The sequence below is a fragment of the Carya illinoinensis genome, chromosome 3, assembly GCF_018687715.1.
Source record: "Carya illinoinensis cultivar Pawnee chromosome 3, C.illinoinensisPawnee_v1, whole genome shotgun sequence".
Classification (NCBI taxonomy): Eukaryota; Viridiplantae; Streptophyta; class Magnoliopsida; order Fagales; family Juglandaceae; genus Carya; species Carya illinoinensis.
The window spans coordinates 46,563,382-46,579,474 of record NC_056754.1 but is presented as its reverse complement, the minus strand read 5'-3'; the positions used below and the strand labels follow the sequence as shown (position 1 = coordinate 46,579,474).

The window sequence follows — 16,093 nt, the reverse complement described above, 5'->3', positions numbered from 1 at the left end:
TCCTTTTTGTTATTTTTTTCTTTTTCTTTTGCTGTGAATATAAGGGAAATACTTTTTTTTTGTGAACCATAAAAGGCACATTCACACTAAAGCCGCCTTTCATAATTAGGAGGAGATGCACTTTCAACGAAAAAGGTACGAGGCACCTGATCAAAGAATATATATATCATGCATATCTGAAAACAAAACAAGAATATGTTTTGTGCGTGTGTGCGTGTGCGTGTGTGTGCCGGTCTTTCTACCTTTCTGCTGCTGCTGCTGCTGCTGCTGCTGCTGTGTGATTCTGCAGAGCTTTTTGGAAAAAGGGTCTGATATACGTAAAAGGAAGGATTTGAATTGCTTTTCAAAATTCGTATTCCTCCAGCTTGCTTCATGATCTGGGGTGCTGCCACGCGTCTTCAAAGTTTGAAACTGCATGTTATTTGAATTTCTTTTTGAGCACACAGTACTAGTGCAGCAACAAAAAAGAAAGAATAGAAAGGAAAAAGAAAACAATCATTCAATGCAGCAATACATGAGATAGTTGTTAGGAGATGGTTGAAATCTAAAACCTAACTAATACCGGAAAATGTCAATTCTTATTCTCGAGCGGCACTATGTGAAGCCACCTTCTAGGAAAAACCGACATTTAATTTTCAATGACTTTTAATAATTAAATCATGTTACAAATAATGCAAAGTTGGACCCCATATATGCACAGCAGTTTCTGAAAAGAGTTTATTACAGGGTCGAAGGATTGTATATCCACCTATGAAACGTATTAAATCATTTTTTAGAGGGGGAAAAGGGGACAAGTAAAGTGGACAACACCAAGCATGGGTTTGTCGGAAATCACTCCAAGTTAGTTGAGTTCCAATTCATACTGGATTCCCAAACTAGCCTATGGCCGAGAGAGAGAGAGAGAGAGGGGATCAGGGAGAGTAAAAGATGGCCACAAGAATAATATATATACATACATACATACATATTATACAGTGAAATTAAGTAGTTTAGTTCCAATTCATACTGGACTCCCAAACTAGCCTATGGCCAAGAGTGAGTGAGAGAGAGAGAGGATCAGGGAGAGAGAGTAAAAGATGGCCATAAGAATAATATATATATATATACATACATACATGTTATACAGTGAGAATAATAATGTTAGATACAATTATGAGATGTTATACAAATATCGACACAAACTTTTTTTTTTTTTTAAAAAATAGAGTCTACTATTAAAAAATTAATTTGTTTATATAGATCACATATTTATTCAATTTTTTTAAAATAAATGTACGATGATGCTTCCTCAGTATCCTATAATTACAAATATTATTTTTTTATATGGATCATAGCTTTATCTCTTTAACTTTTTTCAAATGAAATACTGCACGGAACTTGTAATCTGCAAATTCCTGACAAGGTTTCCATGTAGCTATTTTTCACTAGCTCCAAATAATTTCTTTGAGATTCAGTGGTAGTACTTAATGATCAAGAACTTTTCATTTTATGACAACTTCATTAATTTCACGTAAAAATTTTCTTTTTATTAATTTCACCTAACAAATATATAACTAGCTCGAAAATTTACAGAAATGCAATTTGAAGCACTACTGTTCTAATTGCTTTGAATATTAATATTGCTAATGAAAATACTGATCATTGAAGATCAGGTCTGACTAGTACTCTTGAATGATATTGATTATTAATGCTTAGGGAAAAACAAAAAACAAGTTTAATAGTTTTATATATAATTTATGCTCAACTTGGGGTACTGTCTAATATATATATATATATATGTATCTTGTGTGTGTGTGTGTATATATATACACACACATAAAAGGCTCATGCAAGCTAGCCGATATTTAAACTGAATAGTGAACATCATGTGCTTCCATGATCCGATGGCTATAGTAACACACTCAATTTCCATGACCCAAAAAAGATACCTTGTAGACAGGGGGACCCATTCTCCAATAACGCAGCAAAAATGAAGATATTCTGATTTCTGAGGCAACAATACCTCTGCATATTCCAGCACCAATGGCTTGTCCTGATCTCTAATCAGTCACTATTCTAAACTTATTTTACAACCCCCCCCCCCCCCCCCCCCCAACGGCCAGTACTACCTTTCAGATCATCAGCCTTCAACGAAACAAACATTTTGCCCCTTTAACTTTCACGTTTCTTTAAAAGCATTGCATATAAATACTATTCGTCTGTTTGGGAATACAACTTTCTATATTTTCAAACTACTTTACTTCGTAGTATTTCCCAACAATTTATTATTCATAAAAAATTAATTATTATTTATTACTATTCATAAATGATTTAAAATACTCTTAGCAATCAAACGGAACACAAAACTTTAGACCTAATTAATTAGTTCATGCATGTTGAAATGGTGTGAGGCCCATGATAATTTTAGAAATACTTGAAATGGTAATAATCATTTATAATAGCTGTTTTGGCAGTGTTGTAGAAAATGAAATGCATCTGAGTTGTAGCAAATCCATGAAAAATATTCACCTTATTTCAATAATCTATAAGGAACATACGGCCAACAGCATTTGGTAGAAGAGTAATATGAATAATTGGTTAAAGAACTTCCTATGCTTAGCTTGTAACAGTATAGCCTTATGGTAGCTACAAGAACTTCTTCTTCTTCTTCTTCTTTCTTTATTTTTTTTATTTTTTATTTTTTATCTATACATTTGGGAGAGGTGGGTTTCGATCGAACTCAAGACTTCCATTTTGGAGGCTGGAGGTTATGTCAATCAGGCCATATGCCTTTGGCTATAGCTGCATGAACTTGAACCACTGATCAGTAGGCAAGCATAATTCGCTCATATCCCAAAAAAAAAAAAAATTCTATGATAGTGGTATTAATGAATAGAAAAGATGGAAACAGAATGGTGCCCAAATTTTATGCAAATATCATATTGCATGGATTTCTTAAGATAAAATCTTGTCTGTATAAAGAATTATTGTACAAACTGATCACATAATTTAATATCACATTTAAATTATAAAATAAATATAATGTATCAAACACAATCATAATCACAATCTTAATATCCTAATTCATCATAATCTCATTCATAATCTTGCATCTATAAATCTGAGAGGGACCCGCAGAGGTAGTGCTACAAGCCAATTTCACACAAGTCAACAAGACAAATTATGAGTGTGTGAGAGTGAGAGAGAAAGAGAAAGAGAAAGATGAGAGAGAGACAGATATGCATGGCTGGTTAAATTGCGGTGAGGGTATATGTTTCCTTCCTTCCATCTGTTTGTTGAAATGCCAGCCATCCTGACTTGTGCCCTCTTGATTCTCCGTTGTTCACGCACGTAAATTTCGAGCAGTCCAGGCTAGCCATCATTTGAAAATCAAATCACAGATTCCCAATTCCCATGCATTTACTGTTGGAAACATGGAATTCAACTTATTAGAATAGAAGAAAACATGTTTTCCTTTTTCTTTCTCCAGGTCGTAGTGACCAATAATGACGCGATCGAGAAAAGACTTGATTTGGGAGAGCAAAAACCCAACAACATGCAGCTCTTTTAAGTTTACAGACAGACGTACGTAGAGCTAGAGCCTTGGCAGACAGCTTAGTGGGGTTCACCTCATGAGCAAAATTCAAGTCCTCCAATCAGATCACCGAAACCGTCCTACTACCTACAAATTCAACACCCCTCTTTAATTTTTAACATTTCAAGTCTGAGAGTTGCTACGCATCCGCAACTGTGCGGATGCACACTTTACACATTTTGTATTTTTTATTTTTTTTAATTGTTAGACTCCTCTCTCTCATCTACGTCTCTCTCTCCTCAAGCTTTTTCTCTCTCTTCGACCTCTCTCTCTCCTCAAGCTCTCTCTCATCAAGTTTTTTCTCTCTCTTCGACCTCTCTCTCTCCTCAAGCTCTCTCTCTCCAACCTCTCTCTCTCATCAGATCTCTCTCATCAAACTTTCTCTCTCAGCAAATCCCTCTCTCTCTATGCAACCTCTCTCTCTCCTCAAGCTCTCTCTCTCATTAAGATTTTTCTCTCTTCGACCTCTCTCTCTCCTCATGGTTTGGAGATGATAAGCACGACGAGGACGAGGGGGAGAGTGCACTGAACGACGATTGGGAGAGAGGGGGGATACGATCAGTAGAGAGGAGGCGACGAGCTCGAGCCCTAATTCTGTATCTAAAAGTCAAATGTGAAAATCCAAAGGGAGGGAATCAAAAAGTTAAAGAGATTTTCGTTATTAAGCCACTGCCACGTATAGTGTACATCGGCTGATCCCAAAAAGGGGCTGCTTCCAATAATATTTCTTCAAGTCTTAAGCCAGCCCCGACCCCCCACTCGATCTTCTAAGATGATCATGGATTTCAAACTAAATCTACTGGCCCCAATTACACGTAGTTCTAAGGGGGTTCAAAACAATCAACTTATCTATACATCCATCCATCTCCGGACTCATTTATATTATCATCATCATCTTTTATATATCTTTCTTCAACAATGGAAATTTTTCGATTCACATACATGATCTCTTTGGGCTTGTTGGTCTCTACATTTTCGCAGTCTCCCTTTAGATATTGTTCTTCTTATCTTCTTTTAACACTAGTCTTTGTTTTCTTTTTAACTCCCTTCAAAGGATTAAGCTCTCTTGCCTCAATATGGTTAAAAATAAATAAATAAAAATAAAAACTCCCCATGCATCCAAATTTCCCACGAAGTATAAGATTATCATGAAGTAAAAGCAAAGCAGTTGAAGTGAGATGGATCGACTTAAATGCGGAAATAGTACACAACTTTTCCGAGATATTCCGAACATAATTCCCAGGATAAACTGTACGTAAATTAGGACTTTGAAGTTTGAAGACACGAAACGATTTACAGTAGGGACAGCATGGTCCTTTTGGTCTAGGCACCCCCCACTTTCCCCCATTTTATTAATGAACAGAGAAGTGCCCGTATCACTGCCAACATAACGCATCCATCGCAGGGGATCTGTCTCTCTGATAATAAATCTGAAAAAATCATAAGATGAGAGGAGATCAGATCTTTAACTGCAACAACTGAGAGAGCCAAAGCGTCTCTTCTCTCTCACACACACAGAGATCGAATTAATACAGATCGCTCAGGGCCAGCCCTGCCTCCAGGAATGAGGAAAGGCCGCCCAACATCAAACATAGATCATCCATCTCTCTCTCTCTGATCATTAAAGCTTAAAAACCCCATTCTATAACTATTTTATTGGAAATTGGACCTCACACTCACAAAGAATATTTGATATTCTGACGTTTCTTCGCTTGAACCACATAAAGTTACGTAACACATTATAAATATTAATATATATATATATATTTATGTCCCATTTTAATTCTTGAGGATATGACAGAAAGGAATTTTTTTTTTATTTTAAAAGTAAAATATATTAAAAATAAAATGAATTTCAAAATAATACTGAAAACCTAACTTCCGAGTCCTTATTAATACATCCATGCCCTGCATTCTTATCTATCCTCTATTGGAAACTTGTAGCATCCATTCATATAGAGAGAAAGAGACAGAGCGAGGCAGAGAGACAGAGGGTTTCGAAGAGAGCCAGATAAAAGAGTGCTCTCCAGGAGAGTATCTCTCCACATCTGCTCGCTGAGATTATTTTTTGCAGAGAGACACAAAGATTTGTTTGATCATTATCATCATCACCATAGATTGTCTTCGTTTTCATCTTCAATCATGTATAATTCAGACTTTAATACAGATTCCCCCATATCTGCAGCTGAGAAGGAAGAGCATCAGCAGCCTCTGGTCACCCACCTTTTTCTCGATCTCTTATCGCAGCTGATTATCCCTACAAACGACGATCCAGAGAACCCCAAAACAGAGTACCCCGAAAAGCAAACCCAGTTTTCTCTACCAACTGTGCCCGAGATCGTCTCTGAATCTAAGTCACTCGTAAAGCTGGCTTTCCCCATGGTTTTAACTGCCCTCATTCTCTACTCTCGGTCTATCCTCTCCATGCTCTTCCTCGGCCAACTCGGTGACCTTGAACTGGCCGCTGGCTCGCTGGCCATTGCTTTTGCCAATATAACAGGCTATTCAGTGCTCGCAGGCCTTTCTCTGGGCATGGAGCCCCTTTGTTCGCAAGCCTTCGGAGCAAACCGTCCCAAACTTTTATCTGTAACCCTTCACCGTGCCGTGATTTTCCTCCTCGTCTCGTCCATACCCATTTCTTTTCTCTGGCTCAACATGTCCAGGATTCTTCTTTGTCTGCACCAAGACCCCAACATCACTCGCATGGCTCACAAGTACCTAATGTTTTCTCTCCCAGACCTTTTGACCAACTCTTTCATTCACCCAATCCGCATTTACCTTCGCACTCAGGGCATCACACACCCTCTCACGTTAGCATCCCTCGCTGGCACTGTTTTCCTCTTGCCTATGAACTTTCTGCTCGTCTCCCATTTCCGCCTTGGTGTGGTTGGAGTTTCGGCAGCCTCAGCCGCCTCCAACTTTTTCGTGCTCTTATCCGTTGTGCTATACGTGTGGGCCACCGGATTACACGAACCAACCTGGACTAGTCCGAGCCGAGAGTGTCTCACCGGCTGGAAGCCGCTGCTCCGGCTCGCCGCTCCAAGTTGCGTCTCTGTTTGCCTGGAATGGTGGTGGTACGAGATCATGATCATCTTGTGCGGGCTTTTGGTGAACCCCAGAGCAACCGTGGCGTCAATGGGCATCTTGATTCAAACAACAGCCTTGATTTACGTGTTCCCGTCCTCCCTCAGCAACGCCGTGTCGACTCGGGTCGGGAACGAACTCGGAGCGAACCGTCCTCACAAAGCGAAAACATCCGCGGTGGTGGCGGTGTACGTGGCGGAGTTAATGGGACTATTAGCGATGACGTTCGCCTCGGGGATGAGGGATAAGTGGGCCCGGATGTTCACTGACGATTCCGAGATACTAAAGTTGACGGCTGCCGCTCTACCAATCATAGGGCTCTGCGAGCTCGGGAACTGTCCGCAGACCGTGGGGTGTGGGGTGTTGAGGGGGAGCGCGCGCCCGACCTCGGCGGCTAACGTAAACCTTGGCGCATTTTATCTGGTAGGCATGCCCGTGGCCGTTGGTCTCGCGTTCCGACTCAAAATTGGGTTCTGCGGGCTTTGGTTGGGCCTACTATCGGCCCAGATTTGCTGCGCTGGTTTGATGTTGTACGTAATCGGAACGACGAACTGGAAGTTCCAAGCTCGTAGGGCCCAGATGCTAACTTGCATTGGGGGTGAAGAATCAGAGCTCACTTGTGACGGTGGTGGGAAGGGTACTGAACAGCAAGAGACAATAGTATGTATTGTGGTCACTTCCTCTAGTGAGCCCAAGGACCAATACTAAGAAGCAAACCAACTTCTTCTTCTTCTTTTTTTCCTTCCCCTTTTTAGATTGTAATTCTTGTCATTGGTATCTTTGTTCAATTTTTTGTGTGGAGTTGAGAGAGATTGGACCTCATGAGTGAAGTGGATAAAGGATAGAACTTGTTTCCTTGCAATTAGTTTCCTTTTTCCTTTTTTTTTTTTTTTTGTTGGGTGTGGGTATAAATATACTGAGCTTCTTTTTTATAATCTAGGCTTAGAAACTAGTCATGTATATGTATCTAAGTTGGTTGGCTGGTTGGTTGGTACTCATATGTGAAAATATCTCTTCCAAAAATGAAAAAACTTGTTGGCTCATAATTAATACTAAATACAGAAGTAGATAGTGGTACAAGAAGACCCACGATGGCACAAAAGCAGCTTGAAAATCAAATAATTTGAATGATGGGGCTGAATTCCTCTTGCAGGTTTGGGGCATGAGTTCTTTTTTTTCTTTTTTTCTTTTTTTTAATCAAATTCCAATGTTTTGGATAACAGCTGAATTATTGGGTTTTGCTAGGGCTAAATGGTTATGGTGGTACGAAGGGGCAAAGAATTGACAGTTTTAAGGCAAATGGGTCTGTGTCTCAAAAATTCAGACATGTTTGATCGCTTTCAAGTTTTTAGGCTGGACAAAGGCTTTTAGAAGTATCCCCGACTGGTTTGAATCGCAAGCTGACACATGGCAGCATTGAGGTCCTATCATGTCAGAGACCATCAATCAAGTATTATGAGTCCATGTTAGAAATCTGAGATAATTTTGGCTTGACATGGACCTATGAATGACTGACTCCAGTGGAGGTCGTTTTAAGAAGTTTCACTCACACCCTTATCTTCTTCTTTTTGGGACCTGTCTCTCTCCTCCCCCTCCCCCCCACCCCCCCAAAATCTCTCTCCCCTTTTGCTTTGCTTTGGTCCCTTCTTATGTAACAACAACTCTCGCATTGCATGCTCCAGCTGCTGCCTATATAGTTAGTGCCTCGCACTGTGTGACTGTGAAACAGATTCATGAAGTTGTGGTCGATACCTTCTCTGCTTTGCCCGTCACACTGTTTCAAACGTGGATGTATTGATTGGCCCCATATTTTAATTAATTTCAGTGGCAACTTGCTCTGAAGTTTGTACTTAAAAAACATGCATCTTCTGTTTTCATGCCTCTTCATTTATTGCAGCTGTCTAGTTCTTATCGTGAACCCATGGTACGTACTGAAGATTGAGCACAAGTTTCTGTATAGAATAATTCGAATAACCTTAGTATAAATTTATAAATGTCATACTACTCCACATTTAAATTCAAAAGTAATGCGGCCCAGCTGTTAGAATCATGTATATTATTTATCACCCCCCCAAAATTAAAGCTTTAAGACGTAAAAGGAAACCATTCAAGTATGGTCATTCAACTTGCACGGGTACGCAGGCAGGCGCCTTGTAGGACAATTACATAAGTACTTGTCATCTTGTGCAATTGAAATATTATTGTTAGAACTAGTGATGACATTTGACACGACCTGGGAATCCGGTACGATTTTGACATATGTGAAATTAGCATATTAATAGGGCTCAAAGAACTGGAGTCGTTTGGACTGTATTAAAGTTGGGCTACATCTGATTTCGCATACCAATTTATTTCATCTAAATATTTAAATAATATTTAAATATAAACAATTTTAATTTTAAATTTTAAATTTTTTATTTAATCATTATCTAATCATTATAAATTTTCTAAATTTTTAAATAAAACACAAAATATAATTTAAATTTTTCAAATTCTAAAATAAAAATAATATTATTAAAATATTTTAATTTTATAATATTTTTATTCAATTTTTTATTCTAATTTCTTAAAACCTCATAAAACATCTTAACTCACACTATTTCACTACTATTCACAAATTATCTTACTACTATTTATATATTTTTCATCTTATCATATCTCATCTGTGTAATCAAATGAGGCCTTAGTTTATTTACAATTCAAACTCCACTTGACATAACCCGATCTAGTATATATACATGAAGTTCAAACTGATGATTTTAGTCAGAACATGCAAACTCGACATAAATTCAACATGAGATTAATTGATTAGGATTAAGTAATGAGTTTTCCTATTCATAAATCTCATACACCACACACCACACAATTTTTTATTATTTTTTATTTTAATTTATTTTAAATTTTTTTAGTTTTATTCTTCTTAAAATAATTAAATTTTTCTACTCATCATCCATATACCATATATTTGATAAGAGAAAAAAATTAAAAAAATAACAAAAAAAGTAGTGTGTGGTGTATGAAGCTTACGAATGGATTTTTTTTTTTAAGTAATTAGACCCATTTAGTTTTTCGGTGAAAATTGAATAAAATATTATTAGAATTTTATTTTTTAATACTATTATTGTTTTAAAATTTGAAAATTTTGAATTATTTATTATATTTTGTATGAAAATTTGAGAAAATTTTAATGATGAGATAAGATGAGTTAAAATAACCTTTGTATCCAAACCTAGCCTTAATTTAATGAATTAGGATAGGGTTGGCTCATATATGATCAAACAATATGACAATACGAATTAATTAAAGACCCTAATAACTAGCTTTATATTCAAGATATGTTGGATTACTCAAATCCATAATATTGAAGATAATAAATAAATCTAAAAATAAGTACATATTATATTTCATCCAAGTTTTGAAAAATAATTAAAATCAGTACTATAAAATCATACCCAAGAAAAAAAAAATGTATAAACAAAAACACATGTGTGTGTGTGTATGTGTCATGCATGTAATTACCGATTAGGAAAGCAAGTAAGGGACCAAAAGAACCCCTAATCTTGGTTTACTATATTCCAATTTAGTAGCATAATTATGTAGACATGATAGTATGATTTTATAACAAAATTCAAAAACAAACAACAATGAAAGTATTACATTAATTAATTACGTACATAATTTAGCTCATGAAGTATCTATATATTTCTTTGATACTTAATTATATTCTCACCAAAAATAATAAACAACATATATACTATTTCTTAATAAGCACAAACATATAAATTAATGACACACATATGCTAGTGTGCCCCGTTTGATTACACAGATGAGATAAGATGAAATGAGATGTTTTAAATAGTAATTAATAAAATATTGTTATAACATAATTTTTGAATAATAATTTTGTATTGGGATTTGAAAAAGTTAGATTGTTTATTATATTTTATATGGAAATTTGAAAACATTGTGATGATGAGTTGAGATGAGATGAGATGAGATTTTTTATTTTGGTTAACCAAACAAGTCATGTGGCGCTTGACATTTAAATATGGTTTTTAATTAATCCTCACTTTTGATATTGGAATAATTAATCTTACACATGATTAAAATATCATTTGGTTCATAATTAAATTAAGTTAATAAAATTAAATTTTAGATATTCAAACATTAATAAATACTAATAATAATGATATTCATGAGCTCTTGAAGAGCTAAATTTCTTTATTGCAATCCTTCAATTCTCTTAATATTTCTCTTTAATTTTACAATACTATAAATATATATATATATATATATATATATATTTTCTTTTCTTTCAAATTTACTGAATTAAGTGTTGACGAGTTTTACAAATGGAGACAAAATATATATATATATATATATATATATTTTGAAACGAAATATAGTAATTAAAAAATTTTCCAAACAATAAATTAAAGAAGAAAATAAACAAAAAATGAAAATATATTCTTTCACAAAAGAAAAAAGGAAAAAGTTTTGCTTCAACAAAAAATGCTTTTGGAACGAGAAAGAGAAAGAGATTGAAATTTGAAAGATTATAGATATATATATATATATATATATATATCCCATAGTATATTATATGTTAGTTTAACTTGTTAGAATTATTTAATTCTTCAATATTAAATTTAATTTTTTTTAGTTGATTTCATTAAATTTAATTTTGATTTTAATTATTTGTTCAATATATAGGAGTTTATAAAATATCTGATAAATATTTTAATAAATTATTGGTCAATTATATTGAAATATTATTTAATAGTGAAATAAGAGTGAGATGACAGCCGTATCATGGTATGTAAGGTTTTTCAAAATTAATGATCGATGAGCAATGTATATATATAATATACTAGGGGATATATATATATATATATATATATGGAGAAATGCAATTTGCAATTTTAAAATGTACAAATTATGTATACTCTTTTTTAAAAAATAGGTAAATATGAGACAGGACCCACATAAAAAATTATTTTTTAAATGATAAAATCTACTTTTTTTTTTCAAAAGAAATATAGTAAATTTGCATAGTCTAAGATAATATTTAGCATTACACGTGCATGTCTCTGTGTGTGTATATATATATATATATATATATAATTGCGTTTTGTTAATTTGGGTCCCCATTATTTGGATAAAGTAACCCAGCAAAAAAAAAAAAAGCAAACAGTAATATGAAAAAAAAGGCAGTGTTTATTATTAGAAGAGTCGAGCCCCATTCATGGCAGCTTTCAGCGGCAAACGTACAAAAGAGTCTCTTGTCTGTTATTCAGTAGCATCGATCAGTCCTTTTTATGCAGTAAACGCACGAGGAGGCCGCCCTGGGGCTATCAGATATATATATTTCAAGTCATTCAGTGGGACTTCCATCTTTGTTTTCTTCTCACTCTGTCACATGACTCTCTACATGAGCTTCATCATCTCTATCTAGCGACCATCTTCCATCTCTATCCCACATTTGCATTTCAAAACTCCGCCTGCCCGCCCGCCCACCCGCTATATATCTACTACCGTTCCAATTATATATAACAAAATTAAGTAATTTAGAAAATATAATGTACTGCCAAAAAAGCTTGTAGACTGACTGTTATAACTCTCAAGCCTCCAAAATAGAGGTCTTGAATTTGAAACCCCTTTCCCAATTGTATCAATATATATATAAATTATAAATACTAAGTCAAAAGCATGTGCAAAGCACGTTTGTCTAATTGGATTAAATAGATTTTTTATAAAAATAATATGGTTTTTTTAAAAAAAAATTGATTAATGAATAATTTAATGCATAGAGACAAAAAAAATAAACTTTAGGAAATATCTTTGGATAATAATAGGTCAGTAAATATAATTACATATTAGATACATTAGAAAACAAAAAGATTAGTTCAAAATTAAAATCAAGATATATTAGAATAACATAAACAAATAAAAATAGCATCATTGCCATCACAATAAATACTAACACCACACTCAAAGAATGCATAAGATTTGAAATTTTTTTGGAATGTTGGATGATAAATCCAAATCATGTGTTTTGGTATAATAAAGAGTGTTTTTCTTTGCGGGATTTTTTTTAAGTTTGTACTTGTTGTTCTTTATTGTCCTTTTTTTCTTGTAGATATGAACATTTATACTTAAATTAAGATCTGAGTGTTTTAGAGAAACGTGTGAGATGCTCAGTTTGAGAAGGGTAGATAGAGAGGTAAACATCGGAGAGTGGGAGAAAGTTTCAAAATGAGAGGAGAAATAGAATCAGGAATGTGAAATCGAGAGAGAGGTAGAAAAAGACAATTATATTTTTAAAACAAGAAAGTAATGGATTTAACAGACTTAACTGAAAAACAAGAAAAGTTAACGAAAAAATAAAAAAAATTATTATAACAATTAGATAGTTACTTATTATAATAGAATAGATATAATGTATCAAGAAAACTTAAGTTCATTGGACCATTGCTAATTCTTTTTGGGCTCTAACCCATCAAATCCATCAAAAGTTCGAACCATAAATACCTAAAAATATCTTCATGCTCCTTTTTATCTAAATTATATATATAATATAAATAAATATATATATGGAAGATGCTAATTAAGTGAAACCCTAGTTTTGCTTCCTCATTTTGACCACTCTTATATATATATATATATATATATATATATTTAATATTTAAGGAAGTGACTACTAGTAAATTTATGTATTTTTTTAAATGTTTAAATATGTTTAAAAAATGTTTGAAAGAAAAAAGAAAAAAAATAATTGCACTAATGGTAACTTTGAGAGTGTAAAATGATGAGACTGAGTAGTAGCACCTATATGTGTGTGTGTTGTTGCAAATGAATCTCATGATCAGAACCATTAAGAATTTTGAAAGAACCAAACCAAAAATCTTAACCTAGGCAATATAAATAATTAAATCTAACCGTTCTTATCCATTTAAGTTTTTGGAACAAGTAGTGATTTTATATGATATTAGAGTAAATATCCTAAGTCCGAACTCTACTTCTACATTTCACCCAATTAATAAAATATTCCATGTAATGGGTTCATTTATTGAATGAGAGTCTAGCCTACACGTGATGGAGAGCGTTTAAGAATATGAATAATTAATAAATTGACATTGTCCTATCATATTAAACTTTTGGGAAAAGCAATAGTTTCACAAATAAGTACTCCTTTCAACATTTTACATTCTCAAGCAAGACCAATGGGCTCTTATAATTAGTACTTGGGAAATTCTATATGCTATACATATATCCCACTCTAATCCCACTATGATGCGGTGACAATATCATTCATCAACTTGTAGATTTTTTTTAATAAAAAACTAATGGATAATTCAAGAATGATAAGAGTGTCATATTTTGCAAAATGGAATAATGAAAATAAGAAGGGAGTGTTATAGCATTGACAAAGGTACACTTGTATTATTATTATTATTATTATTATTATTATTATTATTATTATTATTATTATTATTATATACCTGGCCTTATTATTCCAGTTGTGGATGATTCCTCGATCGAATCCTATGCGTTTAACCTATGAAGAAGAAGATTCCTCTAAATATACTTCGTTCTAGTATCGCAAATTGCATATTACATCACTCAGATCTCTAGCTACCTCAGTCAAAAGTAAGAGCAGTAGTACTCTTACAACTTTGAAATATTATTCATTTGCGTTTGACATTTGAGTCGATAAGAAAGTACTACAACAAAAACAGTCAACCTATATATTTCTCACAAACAACAGGATTTTTTGCATTTTTTTTTTTAAAAAAAAAAAACAAAAGGATTATAAGGCATTTATAATTAGGGCAGCAATTCATGTTTACGGGTCTTGTTTGTGTTATTTCAAGTCATGGATATTCGATTATATGTGTCAACTAGATCAAAACCTATTAAACTAAACGGATCAGATCTTTAAGACCTAACACGATCTATTTAAAATAACGGGTTGTATCATATTGTCCATTTTGACCTATTTAATAATTAATTATAAATGGGTCACACGACACGACTCATTTCAACTCGTTTGATGTAAATAAATTGAACTAACCAGCATAACTCATCTGATTTAATTAACATAATTTTACATAAAAAGTTAAAATATACATTTATTAGTAACCCCAATATCTAAGAAAAAAATAAGACTACCTACTAACAAAAAAATCAATATTTTTCTAATTTTAATCGATAATAAAACCAATATTACAAACTCAATAATAACAAATATGAGCATAAGTCCAAAATTATAATACTAACAATTTATTTAGAAATACCAATATTACAACCCAATAATAATAAATTGTAATTAATTTTGAAATAAAATTTAAACTGGTTAAGCAGGTTGACCTATTACTAACCTCTTTATTAATTGTATCTTAATGGGTCAACTAGTTTTGATCCGATCCTATATTTTATATCAGACTCAAACTCTCTAAATTCGTGCCGTGTTTATTTTAAATTCAAGAATCGTGTCATATGTTATCACCCATATTTTTATGATCTTATTGTGATATTCTTGCACGTTGCAATAAACACTTTTTTATATAAGTAATTCTCTTATCCAGTACGTACTTAATTTCCTCCAATATTTTTCAGAGCGTTGTTTTTTTGTTTTTTTTATTTCCCTTGTGGTACGCAGGTGTCATCTCACGTAATGAAGTCTAAAACTTTTCTCTCTTTTAATATTATAAAGATCTATATTTCTTCAAAACACATCTTTAAGATTAGAATTAACCAATGATTTTTGACATTAAAAAAAAAGGAAAAGAAAAGAATTAACCAATGATTTTAACAGTCTGCCTAATTTACTACTTCACCAAAGATATATATATATATATATATATATATATATATGATATACGTACGGTCCACAACTAATATATAGTGTTCGTTGACTTTGCATTTGTCAACCCTCTCGAGCGGCGGCTCGATCGTCTTGTTTAAAAATGAACATTGCCGGCCAACCTCACCAATCATTTGATCAGATATTAAACGTAAATGGGCACGCATATGATCATCTAAATCCACACTCAAAGTTTCTGTTAAATAACTACTTAATTAGTCGACATACATACAAAAGTTGATTAATTTAACCGAAGCCTGCCAAGAAAAACATATATATATATATATATATATATAGCACGATCAAAAGGCTCATATATGCATGTTTGCTTCAAACCTGAAAAAACGAGGACCAGCTGCATTCCAGCCATGCGGCATGCATGTTTTTCAATTCATTTGACAAAACGATATCGCTTAATTAATTAGTCAGCCCATGCATGCAACCCAATGTCATGAAGATGATCATGGCGCACAGCTTCTGCCATAATATTTATCGCAAAGTACTCCCTTAATTTATATATATTTATATATATATATATATATATATATATCTATTTATGTCAAATATAT

General features: G+C 33.4%; 1 protein-coding gene across 1 annotated transcript; it reads left to right on the top strand.

The window, feature by feature from the left end:
* The first annotated feature begins 5,488 nt into the window (after positions 1-5,488).
* LOC122304468 (protein DETOXIFICATION 52-like) lies at positions 5,489-7,652 on the top strand. The gene has a single exon (XM_043116742.1). The coding sequence runs from the start codon at positions 5,717-5,719 to the stop codon at positions 7,364-7,366; it is 1,650 nt and encodes a 549-aa protein (XP_042972676.1). The 5' UTR covers positions 5,489-5,716; the 3' UTR covers positions 7,367-7,652.
* The last annotated feature ends 8,441 nt before the right edge of the window (positions 7,653-16,093 follow it).

What these genes read in the sequence shown, in the direction of transcription:
- LOC122304468 (XM_043116742.1), top strand. Translation starts at nt 5,717, where the DNA reads ATGTATAATTCAGACTTTAATACAGATTCCCCCATATCTGCAGCTGAG.